Source organism: Hydra vulgaris, chromosome 02, assembly GCF_038396675.1.
Source record: "Hydra vulgaris chromosome 02, alternate assembly HydraT2T_AEP".
In the NCBI taxonomy this organism is placed as follows: domain Eukaryota; kingdom Metazoa; phylum Cnidaria; class Hydrozoa; order Anthoathecata; family Hydridae; genus Hydra; species Hydra vulgaris.
In genome coordinates this window covers 29,563,477-29,586,464 of record NC_088921.1, presented here as the reverse complement: position 1 = coordinate 29,586,464, position 22,988 = coordinate 29,563,477, and the positions used below count along the sequence as shown (strand labels likewise).

General features: G+C 27.5%; 1 protein-coding gene across 1 annotated transcript in view; it reads right to left on the bottom strand.

The window, feature by feature from the left end:
* Window positions 1–270: 270 nt before the first annotated feature.
* The window catches only part of LOC100204319 (uncharacterized), a 32,470-nt gene continuing 9,752 nt past the window's right edge, over window positions 271–22,988 (bottom strand). Inside the window, exons 2-8 of the mRNA XM_065790526.1 lie at window positions 21,734–22,044; window positions 17,604–18,895; window positions 17,377–17,531; window positions 17,060–17,303; window positions 16,879–16,983; window positions 14,552–14,725; window positions 271–1,015 (exon numbers count right to left, since the gene is read on the bottom strand). Of these exons, the coding sequence (XP_065646598.1) occupies window positions 941–1,015; window positions 14,552–14,725; window positions 16,879–16,983; window positions 17,060–17,303; window positions 17,377–17,531; window positions 17,604–18,895; window positions 21,734–22,044 (2,356 nt within the window). The 3' untranslated portion in view covers window positions 271–940. The remainder of the gene's footprint in view (window positions 1,016–14,551; window positions 14,726–16,878; window positions 16,984–17,059; window positions 17,304–17,376; window positions 17,532–17,603; window positions 18,896–21,733; window positions 22,045–22,988) is intronic.

The window sequence follows — 22,988 nt, the reverse complement described above, 5'->3', positions numbered from 1 at the left end:
CGTTCCATATCATAAATATTTTAAGCCGATAGTGACGTTGTTCCGAAATGTTTGTCTAAGGAAAGCTCCTTAGACAATATGTCGTCTGACTTGAAACAGCACTGTTTCGGAAGTGACTCGAGATAGACGGAGATAACAAAAAATAGTATGAAAAATCACATCTTTTGGTCAGAGCAAATAATTTTTTTATTTACCTTTTTTTTTATTTATACTTATACTACGTTGCATACTTTGTTTTTTAACACGGCAGAACTTAAAATACATTGAAACTGAAATATTATTTTTGTTTCTTCTGCTTATGGTAAAATAACTTCATTTTTATTAAATAATACTTTTTAAATAATACAGTAATTCTACGCTTATCTAAGATGTTAACATTTAAAAAAATGTTTTTGTTTTTAAAATCAAAGAAATTCTGCTCGAGTAAAACACGTCAGATTGATAAAATATATTAGCAAATAAAACTGGATTTTGACTTCCGTAACTGCGCGCATAAAATTCAGACCAAAATCGTCTCATTTTCTTAATGCATCAAGTATTATTGTAATGCGTATTAGCAGTTTTTCTATTTGAACTTTTTCACACCATGTTTTATTGCTGCTAAACGTTTTTTAATATGTTTTCTTATGTATATATTTTTTATTTTTGATTCTAATTTACTAGGAACTTGGTAATCCAGTTTTCTCCAAAATTCCACTTTATTTTTTAATCACTTCTTTTACAGCGTAAATCCAAAACCTTGCAATATTTTATCAAAGTCAGCATACACAACATAAAACATTTTTTGATTTCAAAACTATCTAGCCATCTTTAATAAGACATACATCATATATACAAACACTTCTGTACTTTTACACGCATAATTAAATTAATTTTTTTCAATTTCCGGTAATTTGGTACAAAATTTACATTTGATTATAATCACAAGTCATTTAATAAGTTAGGGTTGTAGAAAAGGATGCTGTAGAAGTTCTTCCACTGACTGTCTTTCACGTTTATCATATTTTAGACAGACCTAAAGAATTAGAAAATCAAAATCAATTTTTAAATACTTAATTAAATGCATAACTTTCTATAAAACCAAGCCTTGACATCGCGCAATAAAGGTTTCAGACAGAAGTCGGATTTATAATACCTTTTTTTTATTTTTGTTTTTTAAATTGCAAATTATATTGGTTTATAAATTAGAAAGGCGACTTTAAGACGTCATAAGTAACTTTAGCAATTCAAGTAACAAAGTTGTTTGAATATTTTTGAAAAATTTTTTTCAAGTCAATAAATATACCTTTAAAATCCTGTTTAGAATGTCTTGAAATATACCTTTAAAATCCTGTTTGAAATATACCTTTAAAATCCTGTTTAGAATGTCTCAGCAAACCAACATTAATAACAATAGTTTTCATAACTGGGTGTTAGCCAGGGGCGGCGCCAGCATTTTTTGGTCTTTGAGATAGCTAACTTCCAGACATGGAGCAAACTCCAAACATTTATATGTTTATAATTATGTCAAATAAGGATGCTTTGGAAAAAATTGCGATGGTTGGAACTTGGAAATAAAAAACGTGAGAGCAACGAGTTGATGAAATAATTTTTGTACTATTTTCAACTAGACTTAAAAAGATTTCATCAACTTGTTGCTCTCACGTTTGGGGCAGGAGGAAGGGCAGGAGGGAGGGGCAGAATTTTGAGGTTTTTTTTCCCCCCAAGCTCCAACCATCGCAATTTTTTGCAAAGCATCCTCATTTGACATAAGTATAAACATATAAATGTTTGGAGTTTGCTCCATGTCTGGAAGTTAGCTATCTCAAAGACCGAAAAAGGCTGGCGCCGCCCCTGGTGTTAGCCATTTCACAGGTTGGTTTTTTGTTCACATGTATGTAATTAACGTGATTGTACAGAGCTTAAAAAGACTTAAAAAATGAAACAAAAATCTTTCAAAATGAGAGGTCTTTTAGCTTTAGAAATTAAGTGGATACAAAGTGATGTAATGACACCGAATAAAAAAACATCAAAAGACGACACCGCATTGCGAATACAAAAAAACATATACCGTAAAACTTTGGGGTAACTTTGGCCGTTTTTAAATATTTTAAATATACAACTTTAACTTTTAAACGGATAAGGGGTCGTCCATAAATTACGTCTCGCAATTTTTGACGATTTCGGACACCTCTTCTCCCGCCTAGTAACAAATCGTTACGTTTTACTGACCCTTCGCCCTCTAAAATTACGCCACAAATTTGTACACCATCCCCTCTAAAAACCTTTGTTGTTGTTTTAAATACGATAATAGGCCGGGTAAATAGAAAAAAAAAATTACTTTTATTCAACGTTTTTGAAGTAATTGCTCAGCTTGACGTGAATAAAATTTTTTGCAAATTCGCTCAAATTTTTATTCACGCAAAGCTAAGCAATTTACTCCAAAAACGCTAAATAATTGTTCAGCTTTACGTGAGTAAAGACAATTGCTTTTGTTTTATTTATCCGGCCTATTATTTTTAAATTTCTTTGCTGCTTATAGTTATCTAATGATAAACTTAATACATATAAATTTTAATTATTATCATTTAATATTAATTTTTAATTTGAAAGTCATTGTACGCGCGTACAAATAATGACTTGTATTGTAATGATGTACACACATACAAATAAAAAGCCCACGAAAATACTGATACCAAAAAAAATTTAAATATTTAATTTTTTGTTGTAACAATACGTTGGAGTAGAGCTGTGGATGATCAACTCCACGTACTTAGAGGCGGGGCTAACATGGGTTGAGGGTAAGAGTCTCTTTAACACGACAACAGCACGAAGAAAATTCTTTTTTTTGTGTGTGTGTGTGAAAATAGTACGATTTTTTTCATTTTTGTCATTATGATCAGGTAAAAACAAAAATTGACAAGAAATAGACAAACACAGTCGGATACTCTCAACAACGCTCAGAAATGTTTAGATTTTCTAGGGTACAAATTTTAGGATTTTGATGCTTTTTGTATTTGAAGAGAACCTGGTTTAGTATTGTGTTTTGATATATTTTTGTATTTTAAGAGAACCTGGTTTAGTATTGTGTTTTGATGTATTTAAAAGTTGTTTTATGAATAGTTAATTAACTATTATACTTGCAAATATTCTTCTTGCAAAAAGGTGAAACTTGTTGCAAATGCTCTTCAATATAAATTAAGGTGAAACTTGTTGCAAATGCTCTTCAATATAAATTAAGGTGAAACTTGTTGCAAATGCTCTTCAATATAAATTAAGGTGAAACTTGTTGCAAATGCTCTTCAATATAAATTAAGGTGAAACTTGTTGCAAATGCTCTTCAATATAAATTAAGGTGAAACTTGTTGCAAATGCTCTTCAATATAAATTAAGGTAAAACTTGTTGCAAATGCTCTTCAATATAAATTAAGATGAAACTTGTTGCAAATGCTCTTCAATACAAGAGCAAAAGAATAAAAACTATATCTAGGTAAAATACAACCAAAAAATAAGAAACAAAATGTTGTCTGGGCGAAGATTAAAATTTGAGCGAACAACACAGTTTTCCATCTATTTACAAAAAAAATGTTCAAATAAGATATACACATTTTTTTGAGCTTAAATAAAAACTTTTTATGTTTTTTTACAAGTGGTCAAAGTTACCCTAAAGGTTTGAATTCTTTTGCTGTAACTTTGACAATGTAAATAACACTCATTTCAAAGTAGCCTAGATCGTTTTTAAAAAAATGTTATATAAAACTTATTTTATGATATTAAAAATTATTTATTTTCAAGCTGAACTGTTTTTTATTGTTGTTGTTAATATAGCAAATATTTTAAAACTATTTATTTTTACTAACTAATTACGAAAAGTTAATTAGTGTACAATAAGTGACTAAAGTAATAATTTTGAAATAATAAAAAAAAAACTAACAAAAAACATAAAAATAAATCGCTACAAATTTACAACGCCTTTCTGTTTCCGCCAAAAATAACAAAAGATAATTATTTTTTAATTTATTTTTTTTGTAGAAGTTTTTGTGTTTGCCTTTTCGTTTTGTAGTTTTTGTTTTCATTTTGTAGTTTTTGTATTTTGCATTTTGGTTTGCGTAAAGTTTGTTATTATTTGTACTTGTGCTGTTAATTATTTTTATTGCTGTTCGCTGTTGTTATTGAGTGTTTTCATATATTTTTTTGTCTTATTATTTAATTTATTATAGCTCAATCGTTATTTTTTTTAAACTAATTAATTTAATTTACGCTTGCTTTTATTTACTATTATTTGTTTATTTTGTTTAGGTGTCACTCCAATAATTAGTTTTTTACTATATGAGTGACACCTAACCTAGTTTTGTAAAATCATAATAAAAAAATTTAATTTTTAACATTTGGTTGAATAAATGGATAAAATAAAAATAATAATAATTATATCACTATCAACTATAAAATGTAGTTTATTTAAATATAGAAGTAAGTTAAATAAATTGCATACTTATTTTTATAATTAAAAATTGTAGAGTAATTTGTTCGTGTTATTTATATTTACTTTTTTTTAAGTATAGTGACTCGTAAATATAAAAAACATAATATTGGAAAACGTACCTACAACATTTTGTCTAACACCATTCTTTTGAAAGAGTGTATGGAAGCAATTCATAAAAGAAGGTCTTCTTGTGCATTGTGTGCACCAACCATATCCACTCATGATGAGAAGCATTTATTTTCAACTAGAATCATGGTTATAACTAATTGAGATTTCCATTAGATAAAGATGATGTCAAAATGTTATTTGCTGCTTATTTAAAACCACAGAATTGTACAGTAAAACTTTTTTGAAGTACCCTGAGAGAATAATGAACAGTTGTAGGATTGAGTTCTCTGTAATGTTTTGTGGAAACAATGTAAGATAAATTTTGCCACCATATACAGTATTTATTTATAAGATGCATGGTTAAAACATGGTCCAAAGAATACTCGCTTTCATTGAACCAAATCTGATTGTTTTGATGAAATCAGTTTTAAGGATTGGTTAATTTGTACATTATTACCATATATTGTGAAAATAAAATTGAAAAAAAAATTATCATTTGGCAAGAATTTTTCCTCCAAACTGAACCATAGTGTTATTATTGTTTGTGAAAAACATAAATGGAGGTGGTGATAAGAACCAATAAAGTGGAATTGCCAAGATCCGAATTTAACTGGATGATGAAATTAGACCATACGGGTAGTCCAAATTAGGTCATATGTCTATTCCGAATTTAACTGAAAGATGAATTTGGAACTTTAAACCAAATTTAACTGAAAGCCGAATTTAGATTTTAAAAACATATTTAATAAAAAACATATTTAATTGAAAGAGAAATTCAGATTTTTATATTGAACTTGTCATGCATTAGCCAAATTAACAGACATTTAATAATATTGTTAATAATACAGAATCCCAGTACGTTGACTATTAACAAATTACAAATTTCTACATTGTCAAGGGCTGTTTTAGGAAAATAATTTGGGCAGCGGTACCCCTGTGCCAGCGCCTGCCGTAAAGAAATTTTCCAGAAACATTGCTGTATGCAGGCACATTAGTGCCCAAATACAATTGCTGTCAAAAACGGTCTAGAATAGCCCCTGATTGTAGCTGTTAAGATTGATTTGGGCCCAATTGACAACTTGACCAGTTGCAGAAAAAACTCTTTTTGAAGAAACTGGTGAACCTGGAATGGGGTATATTTTTTTTAAAAACAAATGCCAGCTTTGGATATTGTGTAACCATGCTTTTCCACCACTATAAAACATCAGTTTTACAGTGAAGGAAGAGCTCTCTACCTTAAGGATAAAAAAACCCTCTCTGCTTTAAAGATAAAAAAACTTTTAATATGCAAACAGGTAATTGCCATACCTCTAGTTTAATATTCAAACAGGTAATTGCCATGAAAGAAAAGTTGTTAACCATAGTTATTTTAAATGCAAGAAATTTATAATAAATATATATATATATATATATATATATATATATATATATATATATATATATATATATATGTGTATATATTTATATATGTGTATATATATATATATGTGTATATATATATATATATATATATATATACATACATACATACATACATACATACATACATACATAAATATATATATATATATATATATATATATATATATATATATATATATATATACATATATATATTTTCTAATTTATTTTTAAGTGTTTAGTGTATTAAGTTATTAACTCCGAAACACAAACCTTGACAAAAAAAGCTTCTGAGCTTCTGTGTGGTGAAGTACATAAAACATGAAATATACTTCATAATTATTTATTTTTTTTAATTAAAAAAAATTAATAACTTTCGGATTTAATTAAAAATTAAATGAAATTTTACATGATACCGAATTTAATTGAAAGCCAAATTTCTATTTTCAATTGGAGTAGTTTAAAATTGGATTACATAGTTTCAGTAAACTATGTAATCTCAATTTCAATGAATCCTTAGGTCCTTATCGCAGGCCCATAGGTGGTTATAAAAAGAATGTTAGACTAAATACAAATAAGAATCGAGATTCTAAAAAACATCTTTATATTGAATCAGAAAAATCTATTCAAGCAGATTATGACAGTGAAACAGAAACATCATCTGAAAGATAAAGTTGACTTTATAATAGACTTGATTGATAATGATGCTTGCTTTTTATATTAATTTCTACTGTTATATATATATTTTTAACTTATTATACATTTACAAAATGTTCATCTATACTTTATAGTATGTTATATTTTAGAACACTTGTAATTTTTTTTCTTAGACATAAAATATATGTATCAGTAAATTTCTGAAGATAAATTGAATTCATATATATATATATATATATATATATATATATATATATATATATATATATATATATACATATGTATGTATGTATGTATGTATGTATGTATGTATATATATACATATATATATATATATATATATATATATATATATATATATATATATATATATATATTCAGCAAATGGTGCAAAACCGACTCTTTTTGTTTGCGCAGCTGCTTCAAAACCAGTTTATTATTTTAGCCAATAGGTAAGCACTTATCATACCACATGATCACAACAGCTGATATTGAAAATTCTTTCGTTTTTAATGCTTTTATCCTCTGGAAATTGCAAATTCTTCATGATTTGTCATGTAAGTAATAGAAAAAGTAGAAAATATTTATGAAATATTAATTAACTAAACATTTACAGACTTTTTGCGATTGAAAAGGATCGAAAAGTAAAAAAAAACAAGCAGACTGCAGTCAAACGCGTGGCAGACCTTGAAAACACAAAATGAGCAAGGAAGAAGAAAGCTAGGCATGCATTACTGATGAAGTATTATTTGTAATTATGTTTATTAACTTTTAACTTCTATTTTTCTGTAGGTATTCAAAGAAGAGTCCACCAAAAATCCCTTCATGCAAGCACAAATTGGGTGCTTTCCAATGTCACTGCCTGTCACAGAGTGATGTCACCACTTTCAATGAGCGATTTTATCAAACAAGTAAAAAAATGGACCAGGACAACTTCATTTTGAAGCATTGTTCATCCCTACAGCTGAAACGTGTTAAAGGTGAATCAAATAGGAAAAGAGAATTTACTGTAAAATATTTTGTTACAAAGGCTGTCTCTTCCTCTATAAGAATACCAGTTTGTAGGAGAACATTTTTAGGAATATTAGGCATAAAAAAACATAGACTGCTTGGAGTTATCAGTAGATATCCCGAATCTGGTACTTCAGCCAAAAGTAGAGGTGGAGACAGGAAAGCAGAGAAATTTGTTGAGAAAAAAGAGAAAGTAAATAAATTCATAGAATCATTTCAAGTTATTGAAAAGCACTACTGTAGATCACACTCAAAATGTAGGCAGTACTTGCCAGCTGAACTCTCAACTGCTGCAATGTGGAGAATGTATAACAAAAAGTGTGATAGTCAATTAAAAGTTACCAAATGGTTTTCTACTAATATATTCAATACAGACTAAAATCTAGGTTTTGGGACCCCTAGAGTTGACACCTGCTCTGCATGTTCTGAACTTAAAACTAGAATCAAAAATACAAAAGATCTCCAAGCCAGAGAAAAAATAATTTTGAAATTAAACATCTATTGCCAAAGAGCTGATGCTTATTTTGACAAGCTGAGGGAAGAAAGTGATGACCTTGTTACCCTCTCATTTGATTGTGAGAAGAACCAAGTCTTACCTAAACTATCAGATCAAGCTGCATATTATAGGAGGCAGCTCAATTTTTATAATTTTACAATTGTAAAAGAGAGCTCTCATAATACACTTAACAAAGAAAATATTGATTCTCACTATTGGATAGAGGGGGAGCAATCTAAGGGATTAAATGAAATTGCATCTGCTCTTTATTTTTCTCTGAATAATTTAAGCACGTCTAGCAACGTAAAAAGAGTCAGATTGTGTTGTGATGGATGCCCTGGGCAAAATAAGAATACAGTAACGATTGGCATATCAGTTATTGGCTCCACAATAAAGCTCCTCCTCATATTCAAACAGTGGAACTGGATTTCCCAGTGACAGGTCACTCCTTTATCCCACCAGATAGGGTGTTTGGCACCATTGAAAAGGTCATCAATAAGAAGAAGATCATTGTTTGCCCCAAAGAGAATGTGGAGGTCATTGAAAAACATTCTGCAGTTTTCCACTTAGAAGAAGATTATGAAATTTTTAATTGGAAAAGTTATTTGAAAACAATTCTAATAAATAATGTTACTTGGCATTTCAAAATAAGTAGTTGTAAAAGAATCATTGTGTTAAAAAGACCAAGAATTATCGAGGTGAGAGGTGAACCTTTTTATACAGTAGAAGTTAATGCTTTTAAGTCATTGACCAAGAAAGGTAAAAATTTTAATTCAATTAATTTACCAATCATTCATTCACAAATTAAAATTAACCCAAAGAAAATAAAGGATGTAGAAAAGTTATTGAACTCTCATTATGGTGTTGATAAGAGACAATCAAAATCTTGAGTTTTACAATAAAATCATACCTAATGAGGAAATAGACGGCATTGACTCTGATCAGGACAGTAAATCAGAAGAAAATAATGAGCTGTGCTGTGGTGAAGATGGATCATCTGATGTTGATGATGTTGATGTTAGGATTTAGTAATTTAAATTTTTTGAATTTGAAACTATTTTATTGTAAAGAACTTTTTATTATGACATTGATTGCCTTTTTAATGTGTTTTTTAAAGTGCATATAAAAAAAAGAAAGCTATATATTTTTTGTCTTGCTAATTATTATATAAGTAAATTTAATCTTTTAAATGTTGTTCACACATGTATTTGTGGCCTATACATGTCTAGCAGAAATTTTATGTACACCATAAATTTATTTAATAACACCTGCCCGCTGAATGTGCCATATATTATATTAAAACTTTATAATGAAACATCATATTGCAAGAACCATAATAAATTTCTCATTAAAATTTTTTTCAGTGTTTTGTTTCTTCTACTATAAAACCCAGGTAGCTAAAACTTATATGACATGTGATCCAGGTATTTCTTCAATTTTTATGACCACTAATAATTACTTACGTTATTGCATTTTAATAGAAATTTAATGCATGGCAAAAATTATTTCGAAATATATTTAACTTATTGGAAACATTAGCGGGCTATCCTGCTAAAAAAAGGGGGGAGAGAGTTTTCTAAAATTGTCCATAGATGGTGTAAATATACTGAAAAGCGTGTGAAATCGCAGTGGACTTTAAATAACCATGAGTTCTAACGAAATTAATCACAAAACAATTAAAATGTTGTTAAAATGTGCAGTGGCTGAATCAAAACCAGCTCTTTTTTGAAAAAAATGCCCTTTAATTAAATATTTCCATTCAATGATAATCACAATTACTGATATTCACATAGAAAACCATTCATTAGTGACTAAACATGAGGTGTATATGTTTTTATTTATTTTTTATTTGCACAAAAAAAAAGGTAGTAGTAGTAGTAGATGCTGTAGCCGCCCGAAGACGACGAGTGTGTGTATTAATAACACACTTAGACAGCCGTGTCAGTATTAATTTTATTTAAAAGGAGCCAATTGTCTAATTGTGCTTTAAAACTGTTTACTGATTTTGCATTAACTACATCTTTAGGTAGTTTATTCCATGGTTTTGTTATTCTGTTAGTAAAGAATGAGTGTCTTAAGTTGCACTTTGTTTTTTCGCATTCAAACCTGACACCGTTTCCTCTAGATATTTGAAAATCATTAGGCTTGAAACCGTTTAAAAAGTCCACATTTTCAATCTTATTTAATAACTTATAAGAATGGATCAAATCTCCACAAAGTCTGCGTTCAACATAATGGGCTGAGGCCAAGAATCTCCAGTCTTTCCTCGTATTTCATTTTTGCCAGAGTCGGATTGAGTCTCGCAGCCCTGTGTTGAACTTTCTCGAGCAGTTCTATTTCTCCTTTAAGCTGAGGGGACCACACTGGAACCGCGAATTCAATTATTGGGCGAACAAACGTCACGTATAAGACTTTAAGAGTCTGCACATCCAGTTTCACAAATGTGTTTTTAATCATTCCCAGCATTTTATTTGCCTTCGAGCTGCAAGATATAATTTGCTGTCTCCATTTCATGTTTGCTGAGAATAATACGCCTAGATCTTTTTGAATAGTAGTTTGTCCTAGGACAACATTATCCATAGAATAATTGTGTTTTGGATTGTTACTTCCATAATGTATTATTTCGCATTTTTCTTTATTGAATTTCACTAACCATTCTTTAGACCAGTCTCAAGCACTGTTTATATCTCGTTGAAGACTGTTTATTTTCTCTATTGAGTTCACATCGATCATTATTTTGGTGTCATCTGCATAGAGCTTGGCTACATTTTGTATTCTATCTGGCAGGTCATTTATGAACAAAACAAACAATATCGGGCCAATTACGATCCCTGCGGAACTCCGCTGTAGATATCGCGCCAGCTCGAAACAGTATCACCGTTGACTACGCGTTGCTTTCTATCTTTTAAAAATTCCTCTAACCACTTTAGCAGCTTTCCTGTAATTCCATACGCTTTTAATTTTAAAACGAGTCTTTTGTGTGGCACTGTGTCGAAAGCTTTCGCAAAGTCTAAATAAACCACATCTACCGGACGATTCAGTGCAATATTTTCTGTTAAATAATCCACAGTTTCCATGAGATTTGTCGTGCATGATCTAGATTTAACAAATCCATGTTGACACTTCGATAAAAATTTATTGTTCGTAAAATGTGCCAAAAGTGAGTCTTTTATTATGCTTTCCAGAATTTTACACGGCACAGAAGTCAGTGATACTGGTCGATAATTATTCGCTTCTAGCTTACTGCCTTTGTTCTTAAAGATTGGGGTAATGTTCGCAAATTTCCATTGCTTAGGTAGTTCACTCTTATCAATCGAAGACATAAATATCAATGTGATTGGCATTGCTAGTCCTTCAGCGCAATTTTTTAAAATGATAGTACTCAATTGATCAACTCCACATGATTTCTCAATGGATAATTTGCTTAATTTTGTTTCTACGTCACTGTAATTAATTGCACTCTCGTCAAAATCTAAATATTTACCCCCACATCTCAATCCGAATTCTGGTAATACTTGGTCGCCCTCTCTAGTGAAAGAGTTTTGAAAATTTTCGTTTAAAATGTCAACAATCTCACTAGTCGTATTTGTAACATTTCCTTCGACGTTTTTTATCGCTTTAATTGAGCTCTTTACATTTTGTTGATCGTTCACATATTTAAATAGTATCTTCTTGTTTCTAATCGATTTGTAGACCAGTTCGCGTTCGTATTTTTTTCTGGCTTTTCTCGTTTCAATTTTAACTGTTTTACACAATGCTTTGTATTCGTTTACCATATTTTTGTTTTTCCAATTTGTGCAACAGTTTAAATGTCTCATTCATCTTTTGTTCTTCATAAGTTCTTTTAGTTCATTGTCAATCCAAAAAATTCTTTTAAGAGTCCTGTTTTTCGAGCTGTGACACGGTATATATTTTTGACAAGCTTCGTTAACATAAAAAATGAGTGTGTCGTACATCTCCTGGACATTAATTGCATCAAAAATGTTTACCCAGTCTGTATTTGTAAAAAATTTGTTCATTCCTGCGAAGTCAGCTTTTTTTTAAATATATTTCCGATTGCTAGCTACAGTTTTTGTCTCATGGTGATTGAGTGCATATTTAAAGCAAATTACAAGATGTCCTTTGCTTATATTCCCTAATACCGCATTTGTCTCAACTTGAAATAATCTTTGTTCGTTTACTGTGAACAGTAAGTCCAATGTATTCTCGTACGTTGATTCGTTTAGTTGAAAAGTAGGTATCGCGACGTGCTGAATTAGAAATTCGTCATTTATTATTTCCGAGAAATGATGTTCTATCGAGTGTTCACTGGAATTTATTGCATGAACTGCTCCATCTGACCATTCAATTTTCGGAAAATTAAAGTCACCCATTATTAAAAGATCTTTAAAACCCCGTTTGTCCACATATTCTCTTGCAGTTCTGAAAACATTTCTGAACAGTTCCATATCTACCACATCGTTTGGTCGGTATATGCATCCTACCAAATATTTGTCGTTCCCGAAAACTAGTACAGTCCAGATTTGTTAAGTCAGTCGTCAATAGTCATTTTTCATTTACTTCATAAGACGTTTTTTTGCTATTCACGTAAATACAAACTCCTCCGCCCACGCGGCCATCTTTTCTGTCGCTACGATATAAGCAAAAATTTTCCACACACGTAATTGAAGTTTCACTAAACCATGTTTCCGTTACTCCGATTATGTTTGGTTCATTCAGGTGACACAATACTTTAAATTCCTCAAACTTGTTGTTTAGTGAAGTGGCGTTCAAATATATAAAGGTGTACCCTGTAAAATTTGCTTTAGTGCAAAGGGCCGGTATTGAAGCTGACGGTCTCATATATATATATATATATATATATATATATATATATATATATATATATATATATATATATATATATATATATATATATATATATATATATACTTTCAAATTACATTAGTCACATTATAAATTAGATTAGTACTTTTTCTATTTCTTTTAAATGCCCATTTTTAAGTCCATTTAGTTATTTTAGTTCTTTTTATAAAATAATTGCTAACTATAAATTTAATTTACATTAAATGCAGATTAAAATTCAAATTACTATTAGAAATTACATTAAAACATAAACTACTATAACAAAGTTAACCTATTGCTGGGTAACTTTGATCCACCGCATTAATTCCATAAACTATTGGATTTGATTAATGAAGTGAATAGACCATTTTATTAATTAAATAACACCAGTTATGCGCAACTTTTAACATTAAAATAGCTTCAGGAAAATATTTCTTTTAATATTAAAGTTAGATTCTTTATCAAACTTGTACAAAGTTACCCCATTTTATGCTGTCAAATCAAGCACAAAATTTTACGCTGCCAAAAAACTTTTACCAAGCACAAAAAACCAAACAAAAAACACGAGAAGGAAAAAATCACAATATGCATAATATATGGTTTTATAAATATGGAACATAATTTCTTCACAAAAATTTTAAATACCATTTCTTCAAGACAATATAAATACTTGGTTTAAATAGACAAAAGACTATACTAGCCTTTCTTTTTTTTTTTTTTTTAAAAAAAAGGGAAGTATAACTTTTCTTAAATTAAAAAGGTAACCTTTTTTAAAAAAGTTTTTTTTTAAATAAACAACTCAAACTAACTGATCAAGGTGCTTGATTAACAATAAAAAAAGATATGAGAGTGAAGTTCATTAAAATTACGTGTTTTTTGTCATATGTCAAATATTTTTTGTTGCTCCATGGAATTGTTAGGTATGTGCAAAAATGTAAAATAAAAATTTATGAAGATACACGAATATTCATAACGAATACGGAGATTATCTGAATATTAATAAAACTAATAGAGAGATTATCTGGATATTAATATGAAGATTTTCTGAATATTAATATTGATTAATTTATTGGAGATTTGCTGAATATTAATAGAGTGTAATATTAATAATATATAACGTTTTCTGTATGCTGTTATACTTCACGGTTTTTATGTCACTGTGCTTTGAACTATGTTTATTATAACATAGAAATTCTTCTGAAAATTCAAAATACTGAAAAATATAATCATCATTTCAACAGTAATATTTTGTAATTTTTTATTATTGTGATGATATTATTTGTTGGCGTTTCTTAAAAGAAAAAATCAAATTAGTAAGACCTTATATAGCAATATATCGACATGAGTTCAGTTTTTAAGGCATTTTGCTTGATGTCAAGGCCTGTTATTATAAATAGCTAAAATCTATATTCAAATGAAATATTATATTAAACGTTACAAAAAAAAGACACCTTTTTATTATCTTTTTAAAAAAATTGGAGTTTATCAAGAGATTAAATAAAAATAAAGCTACCTTTTTATTATCTTTTTAAAAAAATTGGAGTTTATCAAGAGATTAAATAAAAAGCTACCTTTAAGCAGTGTAAAAGGTTTTGATCTCGTATTCCTGAAAAATTTATTTCTTCACCTCGTTGTATGGCTAACATTTTTGCATTTTGGTTTCGAATATGCTGGTAAGGTGTTTTCTTAAATACCATCATATATAGTATACATCCCAAACTCCAAACATCGGATTCACGAGATATCTATGATTAACATAAACATTCATTTAAGTTCAAAATCTGATATATGAGAAAATGAAATTTTAAAGTTAAATTATTTGAAAATACATGTTTATGTAATAGAATTTATAAAAACTAAAGTTAATGTTTATAAAAAGTCCTATAGAATTTCTATAAACTTTTGAAAGATTTAATCTATAGAAAATCTAATAGAATTTTTATAGAAACTGTATTATTTTCTATAAAAAATGCTATCAAAAATGTTTATTTCTATATAATTAAATATAAAAAGTCATATAAAGGTATATCTGGAAAAGTTTTGTTTATGATAGACATTGCTATCTTTAATTTCCAGTATCTTCTTTGGTACCACAAGGCTCTATGTTGTTCCTCACTTATCTTCACCCTAATAATTTTCCAAATAATTTTAAGTGGCCCTACTTGCTGATGGCACAACTATAAATTCCAGTCTTAATAAATTACTTAACTGGGGTAAAAATAAACAGCTTAGCTTTAAATTCAATTAATTTTTTAAAGAAAAAATAATTTATGATTTTTGTTTTGTATTGTTTTATAGAGAATATTTTACATTATACAAATGTATAAAAATTGAGACAAAATATTTTGAAAATTTTTAAAAAAATCATTTTTTATGAAGTAAAAATATAATTGGGGAATGGAAACTAGTTCAACTTTAATAACAATTAATTAAGATATTAAGGAAATCAAAACTAAATTAATTAAAAGTAAAATGAAAACTAATCTTATTAGAAGTTTACAAAATTCAAATCAAATACACAAAAGAAAAACTATTATTTAAAAAAATTTGAGTTGTTTAATGGTCAGAAGCAGGTCCATGGCATTTTTTTCTTGCAAAAAAACTCTTTACTAATTATGTATTTTTTGGGTAAACAAGATTGACAAACCCAGGACATTTTAAGTATGTAAACAAAAAAGTAAAAACACAACTTTGTGTATCTAAAATAAAAAAGTGTTTTACATTAGTTAACTAAACAGACATATTACATAACTACACAATAAGCACAAAAAGCAAAAAGATGTTTTGTTACTAATAAATTTTTGTAAAAAATATTAAGGTAAAAAATTTTGTTATTGAAGATCTTTTTCACTCTTGAATTTAATTGTTTTTTAATAACTTTTTAAATGTTTAAATGACTTAAAAAAATTTGAGAGGAATTTGTTGTCTAATAAATAATATTTAACATCTTCCATAACAACTTAGTTTTTGTTAAGAATTTCTAAAAAAAAAACTAATTTAAAAATTAGTTTGCAAACATAAAATTCAACCAAAACAAAAATTTAAATTAAGTTTAAATTACTTTTTTTTATAGCTAGTTTCTTGCTTGAGTGATTTCATTGCGATATTCAAAATTTTTATATTAAATAACATTTTATTTACAAATAAACAGGAGAAATAAATAAATTTTTTTAGATAAAATAGAAAGTACAACAAAGAAATTTTATCATATAAATTATTCAGTTAAGAAAACATTGACATAATAATATATTAAAATAGAGTTTGAAAAATTAGGTTTTCTAAAATATTTTTGAATATTTTCTTGAAAAGCTTGCATTTTTTCCTGAAATTTTTTTCAAGAAAAAATGCAAAAAAAATATAAAGGGTTTAAGTTTAAAAGTCTACTATCAAAGGCCTACTGTTATTATGGTACCTACCTAAGGTCTACTGTTAAGGTTATCAATTTGATGTGTTGATAAAAATTACAATTAATACTAACTAATTATAATTAACACTTAATTAATACTAATTAATTATAATTAACACTTAATTGATACTAATTAAATATAATTATTACTTAATTGATACTAATTAAATATAACTATCATTTAATTGATACTAACTAATTATAATTATCACTTAATTGATACTAATTAATTATAATTATCACTTAATTAATACTAATTAATTATAATTATCACTTAATTAATACTAATTAACTATAATTAACACTTAATACTAATTAATTATAATTAACACTTAATACTAATTAATTTTAATTAACACTTAATACTAATTAATACATATTAATTTGAATTAACACTTAATTAATAATAATTAGTTGTAATTAACACTTATCAATCAAAAATTTATTACATAAATGAAAGTAATTATAATAAAAAAATACATATAGTCAAACCTTAGCAGCGCCATTAACATGGTTGATGTCAGGATTAAGAGCCTCGGGTGGCATGTAATTTAATGTCCCCATCAGTAATTCTCTAGTTATACTTGTTTTATTTGCCTAAAAATAAAATAAAAATTTGAAATTCTTAAAATAATTTAAAACATTTTATATTCATTTATAAAACACAACTAACCTGAATCCCATTGGCTATCCCAAAGTCAATGAGCTTGAGTTTATCACCAACAAGCAAAAAATTTGCAGGTTTTAGGTCAGCATGTACAACACCAACACGATGAATTGCAAGGACTGCAGATAGCATTTGTTTCCAGAAATCTTTCAACTTTTCAATAGATAAAAATTTTTCAGTTCGAAGTATATTCCCAAGATCTGTATCACCTTTTTCCATTACAATTAATAACGAACTATTTGTATTTTCCCTATAAAAATAAATTCATATAAAAAATGAACATAAACATATAACAGGCGTAGAATACACAAATAAAAAAATACCAGTCAAAGATTCGTATAATATGAGGACTATCTTTGAACTTTTCCAACCATTTTATTTCACTTAAGTAAAGATCTAATGTACAGGAATCAAGTTCTTCGAAGTTCACTCTTTTTAAAGCAAATGTCTCGCCAGTTTCACTTTGTACTTGAAAAACCTAAGCAAAGTTTAGCAAATTAAGTAAAATTTAAAAAAAAAATTAAAATTCAGACAAAAAAAAAAATCTTACTTTGCAAGAACCACCTTTTCCTATAAACGAAATTCTTTTGTAGCATTTTCCATTTACAAAAAAATCTTTGCTAATAAGCTTCTTTTGTTCACCTGAAACTTCTTCTGCAAGTATTTTTTTCTTAGGAGATAGACTTGCAGACTTAAGTGAAATGTTGGATATTTGCTTTGGTATTTCGTTCTCTTTATTGTTGAGTTTATATATATCATTATTTTCTATTTTTAAAACTAAGTCTTTTTGAAGCTGATGTTCAATTGGAATACTTTCATTGAGCTTGAAACAAGATTCTGGCTGGTTATTGGCTATATTCAGAACTAAAGAAGACGAGGAAGAAGAAGAAACTATATCAAAATTACTATTTTCATGTAAAACTGATAATGGGGCTCTTTGATTGCAGTGATTCAAATTTTGAATAGATTCTTTAGTACAAACTAAATTAACATTTTTTGCATTTTCAGTAAATGTCTGTTCATTACAAACTAAACCACTGCAGGAAGAAGATACTATATCAAAATTACTATTTTCATGTAAAACTGGTAATGGGACTCTTTCATTGCAATGATCCAAATTTTGAATAGATTCTTTAGAACAAACTAAATTAACATTTTTTGCATCTTCAGTAAATGTCTGTTCATTACAAACTAAACCACTGCAGGAAGAAGATACTATATCAAAATTACTATTTTCATGTAAAACTGGTAATGGGACTCTTTCATTGCAATGATCCAAATTTTGAATAGTTTCTTTAGTACAAACTATATTTTTTTTTTTTGCATCTTCAGTAAGTGTCTGTTCATTACAAACTAAACCACTGCATGCAATAGAACGTCGCATTAGTAACTTGTTTTTTGAATGATTGACATTGTTATTTTTAAGTTCATTAGTTTCATGCGTAGCTATTCGGCATTCAGATGGTAAGCTTGAGTTTTCAGTCTGCTCAGAGCATTTTGTGTTTACTGTAATGGGTGCTTCGAAAACTAAATTATTAGTAGATTGGTTACAATTAAAAAGATCATATGGTGTACTCTCTATAATTTTAGCAGTTGTAGATTGAAATTCGAAAAGTTTTGATGAGTCTCTTTCAAAAAAAGGTGATAAACTTGGACCATGTCTTCTTGTATGCTTATGATCATCAGAACTCAATTTTGACAAGTCATGCCTTTTAAAATCATTGCATGAGCTATTGGTTCCTTTAATCAAAGCAGAGGTTGATTGTGTTTTTTGTACTGACCTAACTGGTAATCGAGTAGGAAATGAAGATAAACTTTTAGACGAATAAAATAAATGTGAATCTAAAATGATTGATTAAGAAATTTTCATTTTAAATAAAATATAAAATAAATTATTTTATAAGTAATATCGTTCTATTACTATATATTATATTTATTTATATCTATTTATTAACTATATATTATTCAGAAATCAATAAATAAAAATACTTTAAGAATATTGGAGATAAGCATTAAGCTTCTCTTTGAAGACAATGATTGATTAAATTTGTTCTAATAGGCCATAGCCTGTTTAAAAAAAATTGATCATCCACAAAAGAATTATTTTTCTATTCAATAAAAGTCTTAAAATAAAATTCAAAAATCTATTCAATTAACTCTAAATTATGAGAGATTTTCCATTGCTCATTCACTTTTTTTTCAAATTGTTGTTATTACAGCGTACTTCTAAATGCATTCAATTGTAATAAAGTCATATAATGTTTATTAAGTAAATTTTTTATTGAAGGAATTATTCTGTATTTTTAGAATGTCAGACTATATAAACAGTAACCAATGCATTGCAAACTTAAAATGGAGTCTATAGCAAAGATACAGCTTTCATCATAAGCCTGAGTTGCAAAAAACAGCCAAGTATTTGATTTGCTGACAATAGGTAGCTATTGTCACCAAATCTATATTTAACTCATACCTTTACTTTTAGATTATCTAATACCATAACTCCAAGATCTTACTGTACTTTAATAATTGTACTTTGGTCTATATGACCCATCTGCCTGCTCCTTTATATGAACCTGTAATATAATTTTATTCAGTTGACCAACATGCATTATTTACACTTACAAATATCAAAATGCATCAGCTTTGTAAATTACCACTAAACTGCTCAGCCAATATTAGCCAACAATGTGACAATGTTTGTTCTCATTTAATTGTCCAGCTTTTTTTTTAAATTACGGTCGCTATTAGTCCAGTTTTTTTTTTTAAATGGTCTCTAAATGTCCCGTGTTTTTGAAAAATATTGTATTTTTTTTATGAATAAATTAATAAAAGTATTTTACTATTTTTAACACTATTAAATATTAAAAAATGTTATTATTCAAGTTTAAGAATATATAGTCATACTATATAAACAAAAAATTTTAAAGTATATTCACTTTTTGTTTAACAATTGGCAAAGCATGGAGCTGCACAAAATCCTACATCACATACACACATTCATATCTTGAATCTTTTCGAATTTTGTGTTTGTAACATACTGCATACCTTCTTGAGCATTAGTTTTTCATTATCAATTTCATTAATTGTTCATCAAATATATCTTTTCGTTAATCATTCATCAAATATCTTCGTAAGTAAATATTCGCTTTTTAATAATGATTTTTGCACTGAAAGAACTTCCTTATCTACCATATAAACACTTGTAAAAGTTAATTATTGAAGTAAAAGTTCTGTAATTATGTAGTAATAAATTTTGTGACGTTTAAATGTATAATTACTGATGAACAAGAAGGAAATAGGAGAAGATGCTTAAAACCATAAAATAACGGCATGGACATTTAAGAACCACTTTTAGTTTGCATAATATTATGGCATTTGGAAACCACTTTCACTTTCAGTTTGCATAATAACACAGCATGGACTGTTTAAGGGTTAACAAAGATAAAATGAACACTTTATTTTAACCATAGTTAATAAATGAAGCATTAAAAAAATATTTTTTTTTTTATCATCTAGAAAGCAATTTTTACTCAGAACACATAATATTAATATCAAATTAATTAATTTATATAAATATATATATATATATATATATATATATATATATATATATATATATATATATATATAAACAATATTCTTAAGTTGTAAAAATTACATTTTTAAGAACATATCCGTAAAAAAGTCTATTTACAACATCATAAGTCTATTTGGCGTTAACGTTTTTAAAAATTTCATTTATTTTTGACATTTATTTCTTGCCTTTTCCTTTGCCAATATCCTTTTTAACATGACTAAGTAGCTATTTTCAAAGCCAAAAATGTGTTTTAAAAACACGTTAGCATGAATAACAATTTTAATATCTTAATAGTTTGAATATTCTATAGTTATAATAAAGACATTTAGATAAAATAAATACTGAGATATTGTATTTACTAATAACTAAATAGTGAATTTTTTTTTAATGATATTATTAATGATAAAATAAATAATGAATTAAAAAACTTCTTTAAAGATATTCTTTGTTATTAATGAACATTTAATTCTGTTATGATTATGAACATCTACAGACGAGCGCACAAAAAGCAAAAAATTAAATTCATTCTAAGCTAATGTTTTTTACCAATGTTGCTTGGACTTGAGACAGCGCTAAACCTCGATCTTCTTGATATTGAACCAGAACTATAATTGCTGAGCCACGGTTGCACACTCTGATCAGATACTTATAAAACTCTTATTTTTTTTAAAAAGTATTAAAAAACCAGGTTAGAACTGGATATCCAATTTTTTAATAATTCTTGATACAAATCCGAATTTATAGAAAAATACAGATCAGATAATCAGTCTGCTTTTTTCAGATCAAATTTTAAGATTTTATATATTAGATATACTGGGATATTTTTGCTCACCCCTATGTAGCAGTACATGCAACTGTGTAATTGCTCACCCCTATGTAGCAGTACATGCAACTGTGTAATTGCTCACCCCTATGTAGCAGTACATGCAACTGTGTAATATTAATTGTGTGCAATTAAACTTGTAGCTTTTATTATTTATTCATTTAATTATATTACGAAAATAAAAAATTGAATAATAATTAATGTTGTAAACAATAATACATTTGTTTAAATTTATTTAATTTTTATATTATTTAATTAGTAAACTTGGTTTGATAAAAACCTTGATTCTCTGGAGAAGCTTTAGATGTGGTAAAAGTAGCTGTATCTGTCATATCACATAACGCTTCATCCCATGGATCATTAATCCCCTCAAATAAATTTGCATTATTGTTTTTTATGTTTCGATATGCTTGAGTCAAAAGAACCTTTGGTATTCGACCATCACATTTTCCCTTAACAATAATATTTCGAGCATTATCTTTATTGTGTCTATATTCAAATTGAGCATAGTAAACACAAACTACAGCACATTCATCATCTAAAGAATTCACATTAAGAAATGTTTTTCGGGCAATTTCTGGAGCAATATCACTAAAAAATAAAATAAATAAACTGAATGAAGTAGAAAAACAAATTTTTTATAGGTATAATGTGTTATAATATAATGTATGTATAATAACATGTAAATTTTATTACTTTTAAAACAATATTTTTTATTATTGGAAGGCATTTTTTGTTGCTCGTATTTTATTGATTTGAATCTAAAATGTTAATAGAATGAAGAATAGACTCCTTTCAAGACCTCATTGAAAGGAACAAATAGAACATCAAAGGATTTCAAGCAAAAATTTTTACTAAATGAGGATGGCAAACAAACCTCTTCCTACCCACCTAAATGCCATCATTTTTTATTCAAAATAATTCGAAAAAAGCATATTGCAACAAAAGCTCTTTTAATTAAGATTCTATTCTATTGAAAAAAGCTTTGCTTTAAAGTCCTCGATGTTCTACTTGTACTGTTTGACGAGAACTAGAAAGACTTAAACGTTCTATTAACATTTTAGATTCAAATCAATAAAATTAAAGCAACAACAAAATGCCTTCCAATAATAGAAAATATTATTTTAAAAGTAATATAATGAAATCAAATCAAAAAAGATTTTCTTATAATTTAAGAAACCCCAAGAAACATCGAGAGTGCAAACTATTTGTAAAAAAATGTTGGTTTTTGTATTTGTAAACTAACTTTTTTATTTATAAATTAAAAAATGTATACATATATAAAAGTTTATGTAAACTATATATTCCTTTTTTAGGTATTAAGAAATAGATGTTTTTTTTAATAAGAATTTGTCTATAAGAACTAGTAGTAAAAGTCTAAAAATCTTAAGAAACATTTAAGTTACTTTTCAATAAGAAACTTATTTTATAAAGAGTTCAAGGTATATTACCTAAATTTTCACCTACATATTACATCAACATAAGACAAAGTTAAATAGCATTATCTACAATGAAGAGCAATACTTAAATTGAGT